This window comes from Culex pipiens, chromosome 3 (assembly GCF_016801865.2).
Source record: "Culex pipiens pallens isolate TS chromosome 3, TS_CPP_V2, whole genome shotgun sequence".
NCBI classification, from domain to species: domain Eukaryota; kingdom Metazoa; phylum Arthropoda; class Insecta; order Diptera; family Culicidae; genus Culex; species Culex pipiens.
Window position 1 is genome coordinate 3,751,672 of NC_068939.1, and position 20,580 is coordinate 3,772,251.

General features: G+C 33.7%; 1 protein-coding gene across 4 annotated transcripts in view; it reads left to right on the plus strand.

The window, feature by feature from the left end:
• LOC120417817 (transcription factor HIVEP3) overlaps nt 1-20,580 on the plus strand; it is a 75,080-nt gene that overhangs the window by 41,351 nt on the left and 13,149 nt on the right. For 2 of the 4 annotated variants that reach the window (XM_039580022.2, XM_039580023.2), the window contains exon 3: nt 3,520-3,594. In XM_039580022.2, the coding sequence (XP_039435956.1) occupies nt 3,520-3,594 (75 nt within the window). Of the gene's footprint in view, nt 1-3,519; nt 3,595-8,155; nt 8,299-16,384; nt 16,627-20,580 lie in introns of those variants that run through there. The other 2 variants (XM_039580024.2, XM_052709407.1) reach the window with 2 other exon arrangements.

The following is a 20,580-nucleotide window of genomic DNA, read 5'->3' on the forward strand; positions in this document are numbered from 1 at the left end:
AACTCATGTGCGCATAATCATAAAGCAATTAAAACTGAACTTAGGTCCTTTTTCTATGAGCGTAAGTACATTTTTGAAATTATCAGTACTTACGACCTTGCATCACCAAGGACGTATGTGACTTCTCCGTATGAAAAGCACATTCGACCTTTTATATGCGGGCGATATTTTTGTTTAAATTTATTTTTTTGGAAATTCTGCTCGAGTAGATCATTAGTAGTGCGTTAGAAGAGTGCAACCGTGCCAAAAACTCAATTTTGGACAACTGGCGCTTACGACCTTTTGAAAACTAACCCGAGATTTAATCTTTGCTATATTTTTCGAAATGTGATGTTTGTATTATCTAAAAAAAAATCACGCAAAAAATTGTTTTTATATCACAAGTAACTCATAATTTGTTGAATTTGGAACAACAGTTGTGTAATCTTAACAAGATGTAAAAATTAGTTGATTTAGATTTTTGAAAAAAGAAATCGAATACAAGTTCTCTTCAGGACCTCAGATATGATGTGGTCGAAAATTACTGTTGTTGGATCTTTTAAAATGTTAGGGTTGATTTGAAAATTTTGAAAACATTTCTATTCGAGAAAACGTACAATTTCACGATAGTTTTTTTTTGTTTTGTTTTTTTTTTACATTCAAAATCGTTGTGTCGTTTCGCCGAATGGACATTTCTGTGATTTTTTTGCAATTTTTTTTCAACACCATGATTTTTTTGAAAGCATTTTTTTTCTTTTCAGACAAAAAAATATGGGTTTTTGCATTTTTTTCAAAGGTTCAGTTCTTTGAAAAAGGGGCTTTCATTAAAAAAATGTGAGTTTTTGCCTTCTTTTTAACATGACCAGTTATTTGGAAATATTTTTTTTTTTTTCAAAAAAATAATGATGCGTTCTTTGAGTTTTAGCATTTATTTCAACATGATGACTAGTTTCTTTGAACATGTGTAAATTATTTTTTTCAGAATAAGGCCGTTGCAAATATTTTTTGAAGTTTATGTCCCTCGGCTCTGACCAAAGTCGAGGAGGGGGCAAAAAAATAAAAAAATATAAAAATTGAAATTACAAGCCTAGGTTTCAACATTTGGATGAAAAAGTGTTTTTAAATGCATTTTACAGGCGTACAGTTGCTTTTCAATCATTAGTTTTCAAAATATCGAGGTATTGACGGATTTTTTTTCGCAAAAAAAAACTTTTCGTGGGACTGTACATTGGTATTTTATGAAAATTTAAAATGTTTTCAAAGGAGTTCAAACATGCTAAATATGATTATAAACGCGGGAAAATGCATTTTAAGAGCGAGTCCACGAACAGGGCATACTCCTTAGCATGGGACGTCGTTTGGACCTCACCAATCTGCCTGAAATTTTCAGGGGTTGTTTGTACATATAAAACTAGCATCTGGCCAAAATATGAGCACTCCAGGTCAACGGGAAGTGGGGCAAATCGGGACACAAAGTTTGAAGGTACAAAAACGTCAAAAATTTTAAAAAGGCTGTAACTTGGGCAAACCTCAATTAAATTTCAAAATTCAAAATGCATCTGAAAGGGCTTTAAAAACCAACAAAATGAAGGGAGAAGCATCCCAATTGGTTGAATCTAAAGCGAGTTATTGGCATTTTAGTGAAAAAATAGCATAATTTTCAAACTCAAATAAAAAAGTGTTCCATCCAGATATCAACTCGGTTCGACCTGCAGCTTGTAGGGGACATCTGGGACTACCATCTGAGACTGAGAACGCTTTGGGTAAGGCAGTTTAACATATTAAATAGACACTTTTACTTTTAGTGAATTTTTTGGATGTAAATTTTTGCTCGGGGGACCCTTTAGATCCCATTTTCTGGTGATAATTTTATCATATTCGTGTTCTTGAGACAATTTCACAATAGAAACATGCATAAAAATGTTTATTTTCATCAACTTTTTCCCTTTAAAAAACGAAAGTTAAAAAAAATTAAGAAGCTGCTTTTTTCTGGTGTCATCTATTATCCTTGGAAACGAACTTGAGTTTTTACATCCTTTTCAACATGGCCAGTTCTAAAAAAATAATTGTTTTATTTCAAAAACAAACAAAATTTGTGAGTTTTAGATTATTTTTTTTACTTGACCAGTTTTTTGCAAACAAATCCCGCCAATTTTTTTTTTTTTTGCATTGTCTTTAACGACTAGAGATCTATGTGAATTTGTTGTTATTTTTTTCTAGAGACCAGTTCCTTGATGGAAAAAGGTTTATTATCAAAAAATTCTGTGAGTTTTTGAAATCTTTTCAACAATACCAGTTCTTTGCAAATACATTGTTGAAAAAAATGGTTTGTTGATGTGAAAACAAGATTCTCAGAGAATAATTTTTGAGTGGTTATTAATTGGAAACGGAGCACTGCATTGCAATTTCCGTAAAATATTATTCGATTGCAAAATTGGTTTGACATTTAAAAATAAAATCTTTTTTTTTTTTGATTATTTCGCCGCATTTTTTTTTAAATTGGCAGCACTCTCAAATGAACTTTGACCAACATTTGCCATAGCACAAAAGATGGCATTTTTGCCATCAAAGCATATCCATAAATGTTTTTTTAGATTAATCAAAAAAAATATATATATGTTTTTAGAGCGAGTCTAAGGGCTCGTGCATAAACCACGTGGCATTTTTGGAGGGGAAGGGGGTGGTCTGGCGAAAAACCACGCTCCATACAAAAAGTTAAAATTTTGTGTAGAGGAAAAGCCACGCCAAAGCCACTGTATTTAGCTTGTTTGGACTTTAAAAATATTTTGAATTGTTATGAAATTCCGGTGCACTAAAAACTTTGTTTTCGAAAAAAAAATTCGTTGACAATTAGAAGTTTTGGAAACTAACGATTGCATTTTAAAACACTTTTTTCATTTGATTTTAACTAGCACTTTTAAGAATTGTTTCTTTTTCATGCTAACGGAACCAAATATTTAGCGAATGTCAAAAAAGGTACAAACACATTTTTTCCACGTGGTTTAAGGATGCCCCCGGTAAAGAAACCCATATATCTTCTCCGAATTGGTCGTTTTTCGCATGTATATTTGTTTTTAAAATTATCTTTTGATTTTCAAAATAACATTACCAACTTGCTTTCGCTTCAAGTTCATTCGCCTTTAGCCTGCATTTCGATCGGCATCTGGCTGCAAATGCGTTGATAATTTATCTGTAACGCAAAAAAAAACGGTGGTATCGATCAACGCGATAAGCCAACCTTAACCCCCTTACTCGTTTTTCCCTGTGCCAAAAGCAACGACGTGCGTCACGACGACCGCCGCCACACTGATAACAACTCTAAACAAACTCGAAACAACAACAAAAACAACAGCTCGCGATGTTCCACAACGGTTTTATCGCCGGGCGTGTGTCTCGTACTTTGGCATCAGGTTAAGCCGAGGGGTTAATCAGCTGTCCGAAATAAATACACATACACACATATGTAAACTAGTAGCAGCGCGCTCACTAAACCATGCTTTGTTTGTTTTTCTCTCTTTTTCATTTCCGGCGACCTTCCAGAATCCAGCGGCGGCGGCGGCAGAAAGGCGGCAACGGAGACGAAGCAAACCGACAAGCGGGACGCCAAAGTGAAAGGTGAGTCAAGGGCTGCTTTGTTTTGACTTTTTTGAAGCGAAAAAATGAATTGGGCAAGATTTGAACTCGGGTTCGTTGATTGCGAGTTAAGAATTTTTCTAAAGGGATTTCTCTTTCAATTTGAAGATCTACACAAATGACCACTTTATCTAGAGCGGTAAATTCCGGCAGGTCGTCTTCGGCGGCGGCTACAAGTAGACAACCGCGTAATAATATGTGTACTCTACTACACGATAACGAAAAGATAACCTAATCAAACCGACTAAGTCGCAGCGCAGGGTTCGGGTATAGTTTCGCGCTCTCGAGAGTCCGAGCTGTTTTTTTACTGTCGCCGTTATTATATCATCTTTGCGATTATTATCGGGGAGTCCGGAGTTCCGCTATGGTGACCAACCGGCGAGATTCTTTCCCACCGCCGCGTGAGGACCGTCTTCATGCGATATGAGCTGATAAGTTTGTTTTTTCACTTGTATTTCTTTGTAAACTGATTCCATAGCAAATCACATGTATGATTTCGTTACTATTTTTGAAGCAGTTATAAAAAAGAATTTGCCGAGTTGGATGAATACGACGAGTGCTGAAAAAGTCGAGTTTCGTAACAAATTGATTTTTCAACGGAAAAAGTTTTCAAACTATTTCTTTTTGTGATTTGCATTGGAGTTTCTCAGTGAAGTAACATCGCAGCGGTTTATTTATATTTGAGTGATTGCCTGCGATTGCACCCTCATTCAGTGGTGACCAGAGAACGAGTAAATAATGTCCATTTTGGTTCTGTGATGGTTAGTCAGGGTTCACCGCCAGTGTCGCCTTTATGCGCGTAGATTGAGCTATTGTCCGTCGTGGCCATCTGTGTCATAATAATAGAGTTTGTAATTTGATTTTTTTTTGTAATTGAACTGGCCGAAAAAAAATCCAATAATATTTTTAAAATAATTAATTCAACCTTGACTTCTACCTCACAAGAATCTTCAAAATTTTAACTTGAAAACTATCACATCACACCTCGCTCAAACTATTGAAAGTCGCGTGAACAAGTTGTGTCCACTCTGTACAACATTGCCAATAACACCGCGGTCGGTCCGGCAAGGCAATAAAAGTGTAGAAAATTAAATTAGCGATAACGTCTCTTTTTCGCGCATTCGTCGATGACTCTATATCTGACCGCGCGGGCAAAATACCGCAGGGAAGCACCAGCGCGCCGCAACAATTTGACGTTTTACTTACTCACTTGCTGCCTGCCTGTAGTGTACATCCACAATGCACAATACACACAGCAAATCACTCTCATTCATGGTGAATGTTTTGCGATTTGCGAGCAGCAGCAGTAGCGGTGAGGTTGTTGTTTTTGTTGTTGTTGTTGCACACGTACATGTATGTGCGCATACCAACGATCTTCAACAGGCAGGCACTGTGTTTGTAGAGTAGGTTTTATTTATTCACTTGATACTACTTGGGGGCAATTCGGCAGACGATGTCTTCCTCGATGGCGAAGGGGAGGTTGGGGAATCTTGTTTTGTTTCCATAAAAATTAATGTTTCTTAGATTTTTGACGTTGTTTCACTGTTTTTAACTTTTTTGTTTTGTTTTGGATTTAGCTTTTTCAAACCATTCCATAAAAAGACAATTTTTAAGAAGTTTATTAAATTTTGAGAGGTGAAAATATGATATGTTATTGTTAATATTTTTTAAATCAAGGGAAATGATTTGGTGTCTTCACAAAAGTTATAAGTATTGTCAAGGTCCATTTTGTAAAAAAAAATCTAATCTATCGGAAACATATTTTTGAATGTAACTTTATCACGAACAATAGGAGACGTGCTTATTTATTTAAAAAAAAACTGTTGATTTAGTGATTTTTGCTGAACCAACAATTTTTTTTACTAAGGTCGGGAAAAACTGCCCAAATTCCAAACCAATTAGAGATTTATTTACATGTTCAGCAGTTTCTAGCTGATGTCTGTTGGTTGCCGATTGTTCCACAAAGCTGTCAGCAAATTTTCTAGCTGGGTTCAGCAGAAAATTCCGCTGTTCTGGTGGAGATTTTTGCTGCATTCTTCATGGTATCTGTTTGTTTTTTCATGAACACGTTGAGTTCAATTAATCACTGTTTGGATGGAAATGACAACTGATCTCTGAGATTTCGGCAACCCGATATTTTTGCATTTTTTAATCAGGCTGAAAGTTATTTTTGTCCAAATAAGCCATCTATATAATTTTGGCAGCTGTCCATAAAAATTTGTATGTGAAAATTCAAAAAATCTGTACTTTTTTTGTAAATTTTTTATGATCGACTTGGTGTCTTCGGCAAAGTTTTAGGTATGGATGAAAACTACACCTAAATAAATTTATACAATGAAAAACATTTTTTGCTGATTTCTAAAATCACTTTTTGTCACTAAATGTTGAGTTCCGTAATTTTTATTCATTTTACTCTGATCAATATGTTTTATGGGACATAAAATGTATTTTTATCCGAAAATTTCAGAATATGCAAAAAAAATCTTTGATCGAGCTATGCTTTAAAAAAAATGTAATTAAAAAACCTTAGAAAAGGACAAACAACTTTTTGAAACGGCTAAACACACTTGTTTTTGTACTCCCTTTTTATTTTTAGGCAACATTGAGAAAATCTATTTTTTCCTGTTTTTTTTATTTTTGCATGGCCCTATCTCAGCAACCAAGGCTGTACACAGTAAAAAAAATCATGGTAAAATTTAATCTAAAAAGGAGTACATCTTTTATGTCAGAAAAAAGCTTTAATTTTACCTCTAATAATGTGTAAATTTACATCTGGCAGACGCTAGGAAAAAAATATCTGTAATCCCAAAAAAATATCAAGCCGGCGATAGTTATATCTAGCTTACGAAGTCCGCGCCCCAACCCGCACGGCCATCTCGCCGCTGTGAAAACTGGACGATCAAAGCCAATGTAGCTCTATGTGTTCCGCATATTGTATACTTTATTTACTGCATATAGGGTACATGTACGATATACGAGATACGTAGAGCTACATTGGCTTTAGTAGTCCAGTTTTCACAGCGGCGAGTTGGCCGTGCGGGATGGGGCGCGGACTTAGTAAGCTAGATATAACTATCGCCGGTTTCATATTTTTTTGGGATCACTGATATTTTTCCTAGCGTCTGCCAGATGTAAATTTACACATTATTAGAGGTAAAATTAAAGCTTTTTTCTGACATAAAAGATGTACTCCTTTAAAGATGAAATTTTACCATGATTTTTTTTTACTGTGTACCAAGTTCAACAAGCAATATGTAAGGAATTTCGTCAGCTTTTCGCTATTTTTACAAAATGGGCAAACATGAGAACTATTTTAAAAAAAACTAAAGTACTTCTTGATTACAATTTTTTGTAGAATTAAAAAACAAAGCTAAAAAATAAAGGCAATTTTTTAGCTTTTTTTTTAATTTTTTCATAAATTATGACATTTGGAGTTTTTTTAAATGTCCAATAAACCATTTTGTTTGCTTTTTGAGTGTTTTTGAATACCGCCTGAAGTCAGGGGTTTCAAAATCGCTCAAAAAGCTTTAAAAAATGGTGTATTGAACCTTTAAAACACCTCCAAACTATGTCTAAAATGATTAGCCTGTTCTGGAATTTTCTGTAAAGCGGCATTTAATGTTCCCTAAAGCACATAAAAAATATTTTTGGAAATCGATCTTTAGTGACATAAAGTGAAATCAGCAAATTTATTTTTCGTACCGGTTTTTGCAAAAAACAACTTTTAGATTTTTTTGGAAAATATTAGGGTAATCTATTTGTTGATTTGCCCTTAGATCCCCATTCCGCGTATAGAACTATAATGTTGGACTTTTTCAAACATTATGCTTGACTTTCAAGTTTTTATTTGAAAAATCAGAAAATTTTAAATTATTTTGACTTGTGACATTTTAAATTGGACCAACAGTTTAGCACTGTAACGTTAGCTAAGTAATAAAGTAACAAAAAGTGCTGAAAATATTGCAAAAAAAAATCTCATGCATTAAAAAGTTGTTCAATCGCCAAAATCAAAAAAATAGAAGACTTTATGCAAATATTTTTTTTTCCCAGCTGTATTTTTCCTTATACGAAGTTTTAGAACCTTGCGGAATATTCAAATTTTTCCTTAAATATTGTTCGAAAAGTGGATGACACTTTGAAACGTTACACTTTATCAAAGTTTGTTTGAGTTACAGTTAACACCGTTTATTCCCGTAATCCCCTATGCTGACTTGCTTTCTTTTTATATCGAAGTATTTACCAGGGGATTGCCAGCAGTGGAAAATTTGGCCTAATTTTAAGTTTTATTCAGATTTTTTCACTACCAAAATAAAACTTCGAACTTACAAATTTGTTAATTTGGATTCTGTCTGTGGTGCTTTTTTACAAAAAAAAAAAATAGTTAAATAAAATTGATCACATTGACAAGCCCCTGGCACCACCACCGAGTACACCACACAGCCACGAATTGAAAAATTGATATTCTTATCAAAACACGAAAAGACGACGACGACGGCCCAGCGACTCGGCGACGCACGGCTCAGCTCAGCAGTTTAGCTCGGACAGTTTCGTCGTGTGGTTGTGGTTGGTTGATTCGTGGTGCTGCTCCCCGCGACTAAATCTCGTCCGATTTTTTTTTTGAAAGTGTGTAAACTTTAGTTTTACGAACGTCCGTTAATAGTGTTAACAGTGGAGGGAGTTAATCAAGTGCGTTTGAGTAATTTTGATATTAATTTAAGTAAAATATGTAATAATTTGGCGATTCGCCAAATTTGTCTGTGCAAAATTTGATTGATTCTGCGCCGTTATCGCGGCACCGTCCCGAATCGTGTGGCCTGACGTGAAATTAATCATCCAAAGTACGCTGAAATGTGTCGAAGAATCGCGAACGAAAAAAAAAATTAAATAGTAGCCTGAATCAATACGAGCTCGGGAACTTCGTCGTCGTCGTCGTCGTTTGATAATGTTATCTCTGTGCGGAATTGCGAGCTGTCCCACCGCGTCCCACCGTCCCACCGTCTTGCAAGTAGCTCGCGATAAGTCGTGTGATATTTTCACGACTCGCGCATGACTACCGACTTGACGTTGAGTGTGGCGAAGATGCGCCAACCTCACTTGTACGATGAGATGATAGAGAGTCTCGTCGGTCGAATCGCAAGTGGATCGTCGCCGATGTGGCACCATGTCATCATCAGCGCGCGGATTCGCGGACATTGTACGGCAGCAGCAACTACATCACCGCCATCAGCACAACTGTGAGGCGCACTATCACAGCAGTTAGAGAGGGTGTTTGAATTATAAACACTAAACTAACAACAGACAGACTGAAGGGAATGGCAAAATAACTACGTATAAAATTAGCCTGGTTGTACTAAGTGAGCAGAATTGGGGAGACACCCCCTTAACGATCATCAGTATGGAGATAACACTAATTCTTTCTCTTCTGCTTAACTAAGAATCAATACCAACATTAAAGGAATCTCCCCTATAACAATTCGGAAAACACCATGATTAAGCCACTAACTGCGATGACCAGTAGGGTAATTCGCCAATTATCACTCAAGATTTTTCGGAAAACCCCTTTTTCATTTCTCCCAAATCAGCCACGTCAGATAACGAAGCAAAAAAGGAAGAAATCTCTCCTCCCAGATAACACATGCAAGACCGCGACTTTTTTTTGTGTCTCTCAAAATTAGCACTGCGCACATTCGGCGGAAGCCAAAAATTCCGAACTTGAATGTTTACCACCGGTGGGTAATGTGAGCGAGGGGATTCCTCGAGCGGAGGTTATTTGCGGTTTTCGGTGGTCAGCTGAAAAGTAGATCCGAAGGCGGCGCACAATCCTATACAGTCGTTGTGATAATTTGTCTTGTCAAGAAACGGCGGCGACGATGGCGAACGAAATGGGGGGACCTTCCGATGATGTGTACTCACTCCTGCAAAGACGAGCGCTTATTAATGTGTGTGGTGGCGCTGAGCGACATTGACTTTTGTGAACTTGATTTCTTAAATGTTTGAGGGGCAGCAATTGATAGAAACAAGAGCATGAATCAATCAAAACGAATATTATTAATATTTTTAGAGATAAAATTAATTCTTCAGAACATTTGAAGCAATAACCTTTAAAATACAAAATAATTCATTTTATTTAAAACATTTAAACAGAAATTCAATTTGAAAATAAGATTTATGTTTTTCCCAAAAAAATTGTAGATTTTTCGGTTGGATGTTGAAGTTAGTTTGAATATATATTTTGCTAATTTTCCTACTGAATTGGTTTCCTACAAATTTCATTTTTTTTTTTAGATTTTTAATTATGTATTTTTTATTTGGATGTCAAAAGAAGCCATTTTCCACCATTAGTTTTCAATACAAGCCTCGATACAATTTGGTGGAATGGTTGTGCAAAATATATAAAAATCTATATTCCAAGAAGAAATTTTCTGATCAGTTTTAATAAAGTATCTACGTTTTCGCAAATCGACTTTTCTTTGGAAATGAGGAATAATCTTAATTAAATTAACCATGCTTTCTCTATGTCAAAAGAAGCCATTTTGCATCACTAGTTCATCTATACAAGTTTCCATGCATTTTTTTTAGGTTGGACCTACTAAATGTCATATTCGAAAATCTTAAAACGGAATTTTCTGATGGATTCTTCGGCAAAATTGAAAGTTATGATCAGGACTTTTCAGAAAAATACTGATTTTGTTGTTTACAAAAATTTCAAAAATCAAATTTGAAATCAAAATAACTCTATATACTCTTTTTTGACTTTTTTTTTTTTTGAGTAGGTTCAATGAACCAAATTTTTAATGCTTTTTATGGTGGTTTTGAAACATCAGGTTGAAAACTCTGAAAAAAAAAAATCTGAAAAAAATGTCCTGCAATTTTCAGATTTTGACTTTGTTGATTTGACTGCTGTTTGCTGAGATACAGCCTCTAAAAGTTTAAATTGGTGAAATATGACTTTTTCTCAGTGTAATCGATTTAGCCCTAATTTTTCACCACGTGAAATCTCAGAAACTAAATCAAGAATAACCTTTTCAAAATGCTTGAAATACTTTTATATAACTTATATATTTAAACATGTTTTTGTTTGATCTTTTATTATCCATATTATGCTTGTACAAATTTAATTCAATTACTGTCCCTCGGCTCTGGTCGCGGTCGAGGGTGAAGCAAAAAATTAAAAATCAAGGTAGATTTCAAATACTATCAATCTACCTCTATCAAAAATTTGCAAACAAATTTTGTACCGATCTGTGATCCCTAAATTAAATTGTAAAAAAATTAAAAAGCGTTTTTTTTTCAGATAATTTCTACACATTTTTTGTTTATAATTTAAGCAATTTTTTTAAAGACATTTTGAAGGAGGAGAGAACGAAAACATAAAATAAAATTATCATTGTCTTTTTCTGAATAAAAAAGAATATGAAAATTTTACAAATGTTGAAATTGAAAATCGATCAAACAGTTACCGACATATCGCAAGTTAAAAAATGAGGACTAATTTAATGACACTGAGAAAAAAAGAAACTAATTGCTAAAAAAATGCAAATTGAAAATTTTTTAATCAGAAAAAAAATAACAACAATAACAAGATAAAAAATACATGTAAAAATACTAAGATGAAATTAGAATCAAATGAACAAGAAATGCAATGTTCCCAGAGTATTTCTTAAAAAGGTCCAATAACAAAATGTTCAATTTTTGTTTCTTGGGTGTTTTTTAAATCGCCTTGAGTCAAAGATATTCAAAAAGCTCAAAATGTAAAAAAAAATGTTTATCAAACCTTCCTTAAAAAAAAAACAAAACTTCAGGTTTGTTGTTAAAAAGACCTTCTAAACTATGAAAAAAAATAACAAAAAATCTAAAAAAAAAGTGCGGTCAAGGTTCCCACATTAATGTCAGAAATGCCAAAAAGAGGATATAATTTTTTCTCATTTTGATGATATTTTTGAACTATCTTTTTTGGTTTAACAATGATTTTATAAACCGAAAACACCAAAAGTATGTTTTCCTGCAATGATTTTAATTTTTTGATGGTTTGAGTTCATTTTAAAGTATTTTGAACTATAGTTATAATTTGACATGTAGTACCAGAAAAAGTTAACCCTCTACAACCCAACCCCGCCTTTAGACGGGATTCGATTTAAAAAATTGCCAAAAATCCATTTTCAACCAAATTTCGATCTTTAAAAAGCATTGGGAAGAAGAACTCTTAAAATTTTATAAAATTTATGGGTTGGAAGTTTTGCTTGTTTTATGTGACTTTACCAATGTTTTTAAAAATGAAATTTTTCTAGGGGTCAACTTTGGCTATGTTTTTTACTAACATTTCCTATATTTTAAGTAAAAAGAAGTGTGCAGTAATTTTTCTAGTATCCCAGACTATGCCTCTACGCATTTTTTTACAATTTAAATGGTAATGGTGCCATTTTATTGCAGAAAATGTGAAAAACAGGCAAAAAATTAAAAAAGTGACTGAAAAAATTAGATAGGCAAAATATAATGATAGGAGGTGGTAGAATAGGCCAAATACTACCAAAAACAAACATAAACTAAACAAGATAAATGCAAATTAAAATACTAAAAACGTAACAAGAAAAACATAAAACAAGAGAAGTAAAGTTTTTCGTAGAACAAAAGTTGCTCAAAGTGGCTCCTGAACACGGGAAAAATTAAAAATTAATTTACTTTAAAGCACTGGTATTTTTTGGTGATGATAAATAGGCCAAAAATTAAAAAAATAATAATTTCAAATCGGATTTAAAAAGATTTAAAACTAATTTTGGGTCAATATATTATTAGAAAACATCCGTTTTTAATCAATTTCCCTCAACCAATCCTGAGCAAGCAATTGAAAATAGCCAAATTGAAATCATTCACAGTTGGTTAGTACCTCGATCCGTCACAAACTCGCAGATTTTGCCTGCCATATTGCATCGCACCCGCTAGTGCAACAGCAACAGCAGGCAAATTCGCGGGAATGTCACTAGCGCTCGGGTCGGGGGCGTTTCGGAATGAAGGCGCGCGCAGAGTGCCAAGAACTGAGACACACTGGCGGTGTACTTGCGAGCGAGTAGAACGATTAGTGGGAAATTTAGGGGAGGTTGGTGGTTTTTATACAATTTAAAGTTTTCTCAAATTTTAATTGAAATTCACAAAAAAATCTTAAATGTTATTTAAAGATACTACCAACAACTAGTCACGCTCCCCTAAGCTTCCGCCAGCATCTTGGCTCAATGAGCTCTGATCTCAGCTGAGCTGCTCTCGCTGTCTCTGGGGAGTGGCGGCATCCCCCATTGGAGGTGGGTAGAAGTGACGAACGAGGGGAGGTTGTAGGTATAAATATTTCGCCCACTGAGAGTGTCATTTCCTACGAATGTACGTGCCAATTCTCGGAAATACACTTCTAGGGTGAGGAGGAGGAGGAGGGTTGAGCTAAACTCAGTTGTGGTGGCGTTGGAGGGGGGTGGTGGTGGGTGGTAAAGAAACAACTTGCCGCGCTGGCTTCGACTTGGTGTTCAACATTTTGGGGTGTTTTTTTATTCTTTTTATTTCTTCGATTTGGTATTGGTACACTCTCCTCTGGTGGTTGTTGTGGTGCTGCGTGTAACGTGATCGGTTCAAGTTTTTTTTCTTTGCAAAAAACTCAAGCTGAATCGGCGGCGTACCGTTTGAATGCGCGGCTGCGAGGAGGTTCAACAGTTCTGTTTTTTTTTCGCATTCATATACACCTCGTTTATTCAGTTCGATGAAAATCAGCAGGAAAGCAAAATTGGTACGAAATTCGCGGCCGCCGACCGAACATATGCGCAAGTGTTTTGGCTTTGGTGATTGTGTGTATTTGTGGGCAAGAACGTAATTCCTTTGATTGATCTTTTAAGAAGGTGGGAATGCTTTGGGTTTGAACTAAAATTTTAATACAAAAATACAAAAATACAAAAATACAAAAATAAAAAAATACAAAAATACAAAAATACAAAAATACAAAAATACAAATATACAAAAATACAAAAATACAAAAATACAAAAATACAAAAATACAAAAATACAAAAATACAAAAATACAAAAATACAAAAATACAAAAATACAAAAATACAAAAATACAAAAATACAAAAATACAAAAATACAAAAATACAAAAATACAAAAATACAAAAATACAAAAATACAAAAAATACAAAAATACAAAAATACAAAAATACAAAAATACAAAAATACAAAAATACAAAAATACAAAAATACAAAAATACAAAAATACAAAAATACAAAAATACAAAAATACAAAAATACAAAAATACAAAAATACAAAAATACAAAAATACAAAAATACAAAAATACAAAAATACAAAAATACAAAAATACAAAAATACAAAAATACAAAAATACAAAAATACAAAAATACAAAAATACAAAAATACAAAAATACAAAAATACAAAAATACAAAAATACAAAAATACAAAAATACAAAAATACAAAAATACAAAAATACTAAAAATCTAATTTTTTGCCAAACTTTTTTATGAAAACTTATAAAATCGCTTGCAAAATGTTATACAGTGGACTTTCTCGTTATCGATATTGAAGAGACCGTCGAGAGAGGGAGGTATCAAATTATAGAACGAAAGATCTAGGTATGCTACTTGAAGGGACTGAAAAATGTATTGACAGCTAGAGCAATATTGATATCGAGAAGATCGACAGCCAGAGAATCGACTGTAATGCATGAGGGTTTTAAAATCTTTTTACAAATTTTAAATTATGAGACCACAGACTGGAAAAAGACGTGAAACTTGAGGAAAAACATATTTTCATAAATTTTAAGATATTTAGCAAATTTCTAACAGTCCTGTAATATCGTAGAAAGCATTTCCTGGTTCTTTTTGCCTTTTTTTTTTTGTTTGAATTAGGCTTAGGGGAAATTCTCGTATGTTTGGCAGGTTAAGCACTCGCTCCTAACTCCATCCAATTTGCTTATTTTCACTATTTAAACAACTAATTTTGCCAAACTTTTGATAGAAACTGGCTTGCTCACTTCTTATTGAGCTATTTATCACTCCATTTCAGTTGAAAACGCTTTCAATTTGCTTTAATTGAATGTCAAAGTTCTGACCTGCCAACATTAGAGGCACGCTGGAATTAGATGCTGTTCCCCTAATTTAGTTTTAATTTATTTCAATTTACTTTTATTCACTTAAACCAGGCCTGCCCAACGTCCGGCCCGTAAAGCAATTCCATCTGGCTCGCGACGGCTTTTCAAAATAGTTCTATGACCGGCCCTCAACTCAAGGCTGTTCATAAAATATTCAACAAATAAAATGAGTGTTTAAATTTAAAACAAAAGTTTCAACTGATATTAAATAAGAAACATTCTGTTTGTTTTTTTTTGCTTTTGCAACAAAATGTTGCTGATGCAACGTTTTGTTTTGAATTTTGCCTTTCCTTTTCAAAATCTAACATTCTTTATAATTGAAATTAATTCTGATCATTTTTATATTAAATATTAAATCCAATTCGTTAAAATGTAAAATATATATAAAAAATAGATTTTTTGTCAAAACATATATAAAAAGACACTAAATTTAAACGTCTTTCAGTTTTACTGTGTTAACTACAAATTTATGCTTTTCTGTTTTGAAGAACAAACATGAATCAAATTTATTTTTTAATAAATGAGAAAGCAAAAAATATTGGATTTTTTTAAGAACAACTGTTACAGAGCAAATTATTCATACTGAAAAGAAGGATCACTGCAAATATTTTTCATTTACGAACAAAAAAATAACAAAATGAGTCAAGAAATCAGGGAACAAAACTTTTTCTTTCATAAATTTCAATAGTTTGCTGAAATTTGAAAAATAATGAATTTTAAACTATTAAATATACATTTTTCAACATTTTTAAAATTTGGAGTATGTTTAAAACCATTTTGAAATATTTTGTAATAAATATGAACAACAACGTAAAAGGTGTGTTTTTTTTTGTAAGGAGATTTGAATCCAAATTTGATTTTAATAAATTTAATCATGCCTCATTGATTTTTAAAATATATTGTTGTGTTGAAGAAATTAAGCTTTTAAAAAATTTGCAACGACCAATGAACTTTTGATATTGATATAATAATAATAAAACAAATTTTTTACAGTTATTTTTGTTTTTCTTACCTGATACCAAGAATCTTATTTGCAATACTAGTTTATTTATTTGTTTACTTTAAAAGAACCTTTTCAAAATTATATTATGAAAAAATATTGTCTTCTTTTTCAACTTTTGTCAAACATTAGTTCCGGCCCGCCACTCCTTCATAAAAATCAGATTTGGCCCGCAGGGCCCAAAGGTTGGGCACCCCTGACTTAAACTGAAATTCCTAAAAACCTTTTCTTTTAATGTTTTGAGCATTTGTTCATAGCAATTCAAAAATTTCGCTAAGGTATGAAGTTTTGAAAAAAATATAATGTTTCAGAAATGTTAAAAAATTTTATCAATTTTTTTTTAAAATAATTTTCCATAGTTTCGGACTTCGAAAATCGCAAAGAAACTACAAAATCAAGCTTAATTTTTCGAAAGATAAACATTGACCTTTTTTCGTTTGTTTGTTTTCAAAAACAAGTCGAAGAAAGCCAACAATCCTGCTAGGAGTCCCACCGAAAACCACGTTTGTTGTTGTTTTTTCTCCTCACTTCTTTTCGCGCCCATGTGTGTGGTGTATTTTGTGAGCTCTAACACACTCACTAACACACACACACAGTAGCGCCAGGAACGAGAGCTCGCCCCACAGCCAAAGGTATTTGCCTTTTATTTTTGCAACTCAACGCGATCATTCCTCGATGCCGTCATTCTAGTTTCGCGCGCGGACTGTCTGGGGCCAATCCGCCGTCGTCGTCGTTGGCGATTTTTAGAAAATAGTAGTTTGTTAACCGTTGGTCGTTCTGCTTCGATCCACGTACGGGCGCTGCCGCTGGCGATATTATTTTATTTAGTTTCGTTTCGTGCTACAGTAGCAGCAGCAACTAGCCAGTCAGTTAGTAAGTCGAGAGTGTAGAGTGTAATGTGTGGCGCGCAAATGTGTGACGAACGGAACGGAATTTGAACCGCCCTTTGGCCGCTGCCGCGCGATTAGACAGCTCTCTTGTGTTGTGCTTTCTGGGTTGAACGTCGGACGGCGAGATAGCCCGCGAGCGATTAAGTGACTCGGTCTACACGAGAGGAGCTTCATTCTATTTGCATGTAAACACGCAGTAATTATATACGATGTACGATCGTCGTCATTCAACGCGATGTGCTCGTTTTTTTGCTGCTGCTGCTGTTCAGTGATGCCTCCTCCAAGTACTGAATGAGTGTGTGTCTTCCAGAACCCCGCTCCGAGCTTTACTCTACTCTGCTGACGTAGTTCCAGAGCAACCTCCACCAGGCGGAGAGTTTGCTGTGTACATTGACGCATTCAGTGCCAGCTCGGCCCGCGCTGGTGTTGTTGATCTTCTCCCGCAAGATCACTCTGTTGACACGCGTTACGTAAGCTTCTTCTTCTGAACATCTCGCGCGATGATCGCTCAGCTGTGCTAAGATCTGTAAAGCGCCGAAAGTTGTCACCTTTGTTAACGTCAGGATCTCGATAGGGTGATGATTTCCTTCAAAAAAAGATTGAGATACCTTGCGTCTCCATTAAACAGACAAATTCGATGGAGACGCCTGGTAACTCAGCGAAGAAATCAAAGCAATCTTAGCAATCAACTTTCCATCGAACCACCCTAACCGGAGACAATCTGTAAAGTTCAACGAAACTTCACCGCGCCATGCGACACACGAAAAATTGTTTCAAACAAAAAACGAAGAAAAAAAAATTCCGTCAACAACCGATGAAAGCCAAGTGGCGACAACGACGACGACGCACCAGCCCAGAGTAGAGTGGGAGCGCTCGCCAAATTCGAGAAATTGAAAATCAAGGTCAAAGTCTGTTCACATGTCGGGCTCGGTGTTTCGACGGTGGTGGTGGCGAGCGGCGGTTTGCTATTACTTCAGTGTGATTATTTCATAATTTGCTTGGCGCGGTTTTGGGTGGTGTTTAGGTTGGGTGGTTGGATTGGGTGGACAGCATTTGTTGTGGAGTTTGTAGCAAGTTGGATACAGTTGAACAGTGCAGGTTATAAAAGTTATGTCTGTAATTACATTTTGAACGCTTTGAGCATTTCTATACTTATTGCAGATTTTTTCAAACCTAAATAATCACAGTACGAACTTCTGTCTATAAAAATCGCATGTTTTTATATAATTTTTACGGATTTCCATTACTTTGAAGAAGGCAATTAGATTGGTTAAACACACCAAAAATGTTTTTATTTTTTATTTTTACGGATATCCCTCAAATTCATCGGACCTTTTTTTTCTCTAGAGAATTTTTTTCAATTCTTTTTATTTTCTGCAATAAATTTTCTTGTCTTTTTTTCAACAGCTTTTAAATAATCAAATTATGTTCATGCTTTGTCATACAGTAATCCCATATATTTTAAATATTCATAAACTTGAAATACTGTTTGGTAAATGTTAACTATTTTTTTAGATCAATTTCTTTCCGATGCTATTTTAGCAGTGATCTATATCCATAATATAGCCCAACATGTAAAAATGTCAAAAATAAGTGTGTAGTGTTTTCTTCAAAAAATCATTGCTTGGTCAAAGGTTTTTTAGCTCTTTCTATAATTTTCTGAAAAGTGGCATTCTATGCATACAAACAATTAGAAAAATAAAAATGATGTTTTTTGGAAATAAATTTTTAAGTTACAAAAAAACGGTTTTGTGTAGTCTTCTTTCATACATACAACTTTGCCGAAGCCATCAAATCAATCGTATCAAATTTTCAAAAAGGATAAAAAAACAATTTTGTTCCCCTAATATATACAAAAATTAGACGAAAATCGTGATTTTATTGGAATTAAATTTTTAACTGATAAAAAAACGTTTTTGAAATTTATAAGGAAGGCATCCAAAGCCAGATAGAAAAATTCAAAAAAATTTAAAAAAAAATCAAATTTCGTAGAGAAATGCTCATCTGTTCGGAGTTTATAGAATAACTTCATTATTAATTTAAAAAATGTTTTGATTTTTTAAATTTCCAGATAAATAAAATGCGTCAAGTTTTTACAATGAATAAATTAAAATTCTATTGTTAAGATTTTTCATGCTAGAATATTCAAAAAAAAATAATCAAGGTCATTTCCTTAAATCGGAAAGAACTTGTTAAAAAATAGACTTAGAGACTACAATTTCATTTAAAGTTTTTCTCTTAAAGCTTTTTTTTAATATCATTCCTTTAAAATAACAAATAAAAATGCTTTTATTTCATTGCGGAAAATGAAAGAAGCGCAATGTTATGAAGAAAAATCAGTTGAGCTTATTTTTATCCATTTTTGGTTAGACCATTTCAAATTGTTTTAAACAAATCTCTCCTTATAGTTAACTGCTAAGAATAAAAAAATATATGAACATTTTCAAACTTTAGTGATTCTTAGTTGTTTTTTTTTTTACTTTTCGAAAACAGATAAGGCAATTGCAAATTTTATTTCAAGTTTTTGTCGACAATGCCCCAAAAAAAAGGACAAAAAATATTATAGCTAAAAATGAAAATTATCATAAAATCATTGATATTTAAAAAAAATCGTAAGTAGCATAAGTGTAATTATGTGTACAGCATTTTGTGATACTCTTTGCTTCCAAATATTGAAAGTTGGGCTTGAAATTTGAAATTTGTTTTTTTTTTTAACTTCAAATATGTCGAGTTGTGTAATTTAATCGATAAATTAAAAAAATCAACATCGAAAGCCTGTTGGATAATCGATGTAAAAATATAATTTTTGCAATTCCGTCGTGAAACTACTTACTTTTCCTGTCATTCTTGAACGACGAAATAGCCTACTTTTCTGTACCAAAAATAACAGAATCGAATAGCAACACTTTTCAAAATAAATGCTGAAAAGTTCTACTTTTCAGCACTGAAATGGGTGCTGAAAAGTTGAACTTTTCAGCACTTGTTTCGAAAAGTAACACTTTTCAAAAAAATTTTGATTCAAACGATTTATTGACAAAATACATGAAAATTTGACAAAAAAAAATCACTCAATGGGTGTTTTTCGGAATTGCAAAAAAATTGTATGGAACTCGTTGCAAAACTTGATTTTTTCAGCACTCGTCGTATTTATCCAACTCGGTGAACCTCGTTGGATAAATGTACGACTCGTGCTGAAAAAATCTTCTTTTTGCAACTTGTTGCATAAACTACTATTATGTAACAAATTGCAAAAAAAAAGTTTTTTTCAGCTCGAATCGTACATTTTTCCAACGAGGTTTACCGAGCCCTTGTATTGAAATGTATTTGGAACGGTGAATTGACTAAACACTAAACACACTTCTTTTCGATACAAGTGCTGAAAAGTTTATCTTTTCAGCCCTTGTATCGAAAAGTATAACTTTTCGATTCTGTTGTTTTTGGTAAAGAAAAGTAGGCAATTTTTCGTTTTAAAATGACAGGAAGTTTTTTCGTTGTCTTGTGTTGGGTCGTTGAGCTCAAATATGCTTTAAAGTAATTTGGAAATTTTTAATTAAATATATAAAGAAAAATCCATTTGGTTATGCAACAGGCAATCAACAAAACACAAATTTGACTAAAATGGACGCAAAAGTCTAACTTTATAAAAAAGGCATTTTAAGACTTTTCTAAAAAAAATTGGGACGACAGATCGGAAAAAGACGTAAAACTTAGGGAAAACAACCACCGCGCGTCTCCACCGCAACGATTCGTTCGATTCGGTTATGGTAATTTCGTTTTTTTTTTTCAAAACGCTTCCACTCTCCTCAAGGTTCTTTGCCAATTGGCATAGCCGCATTTCACGGTAATTCAGAGTGTGTGTGTCCGATCGTCAAATCATTGTGTATAAATATACAGTTCGTGGGGCAGCAGGGTTGAGATTCCCTTTACAACGTCGTCG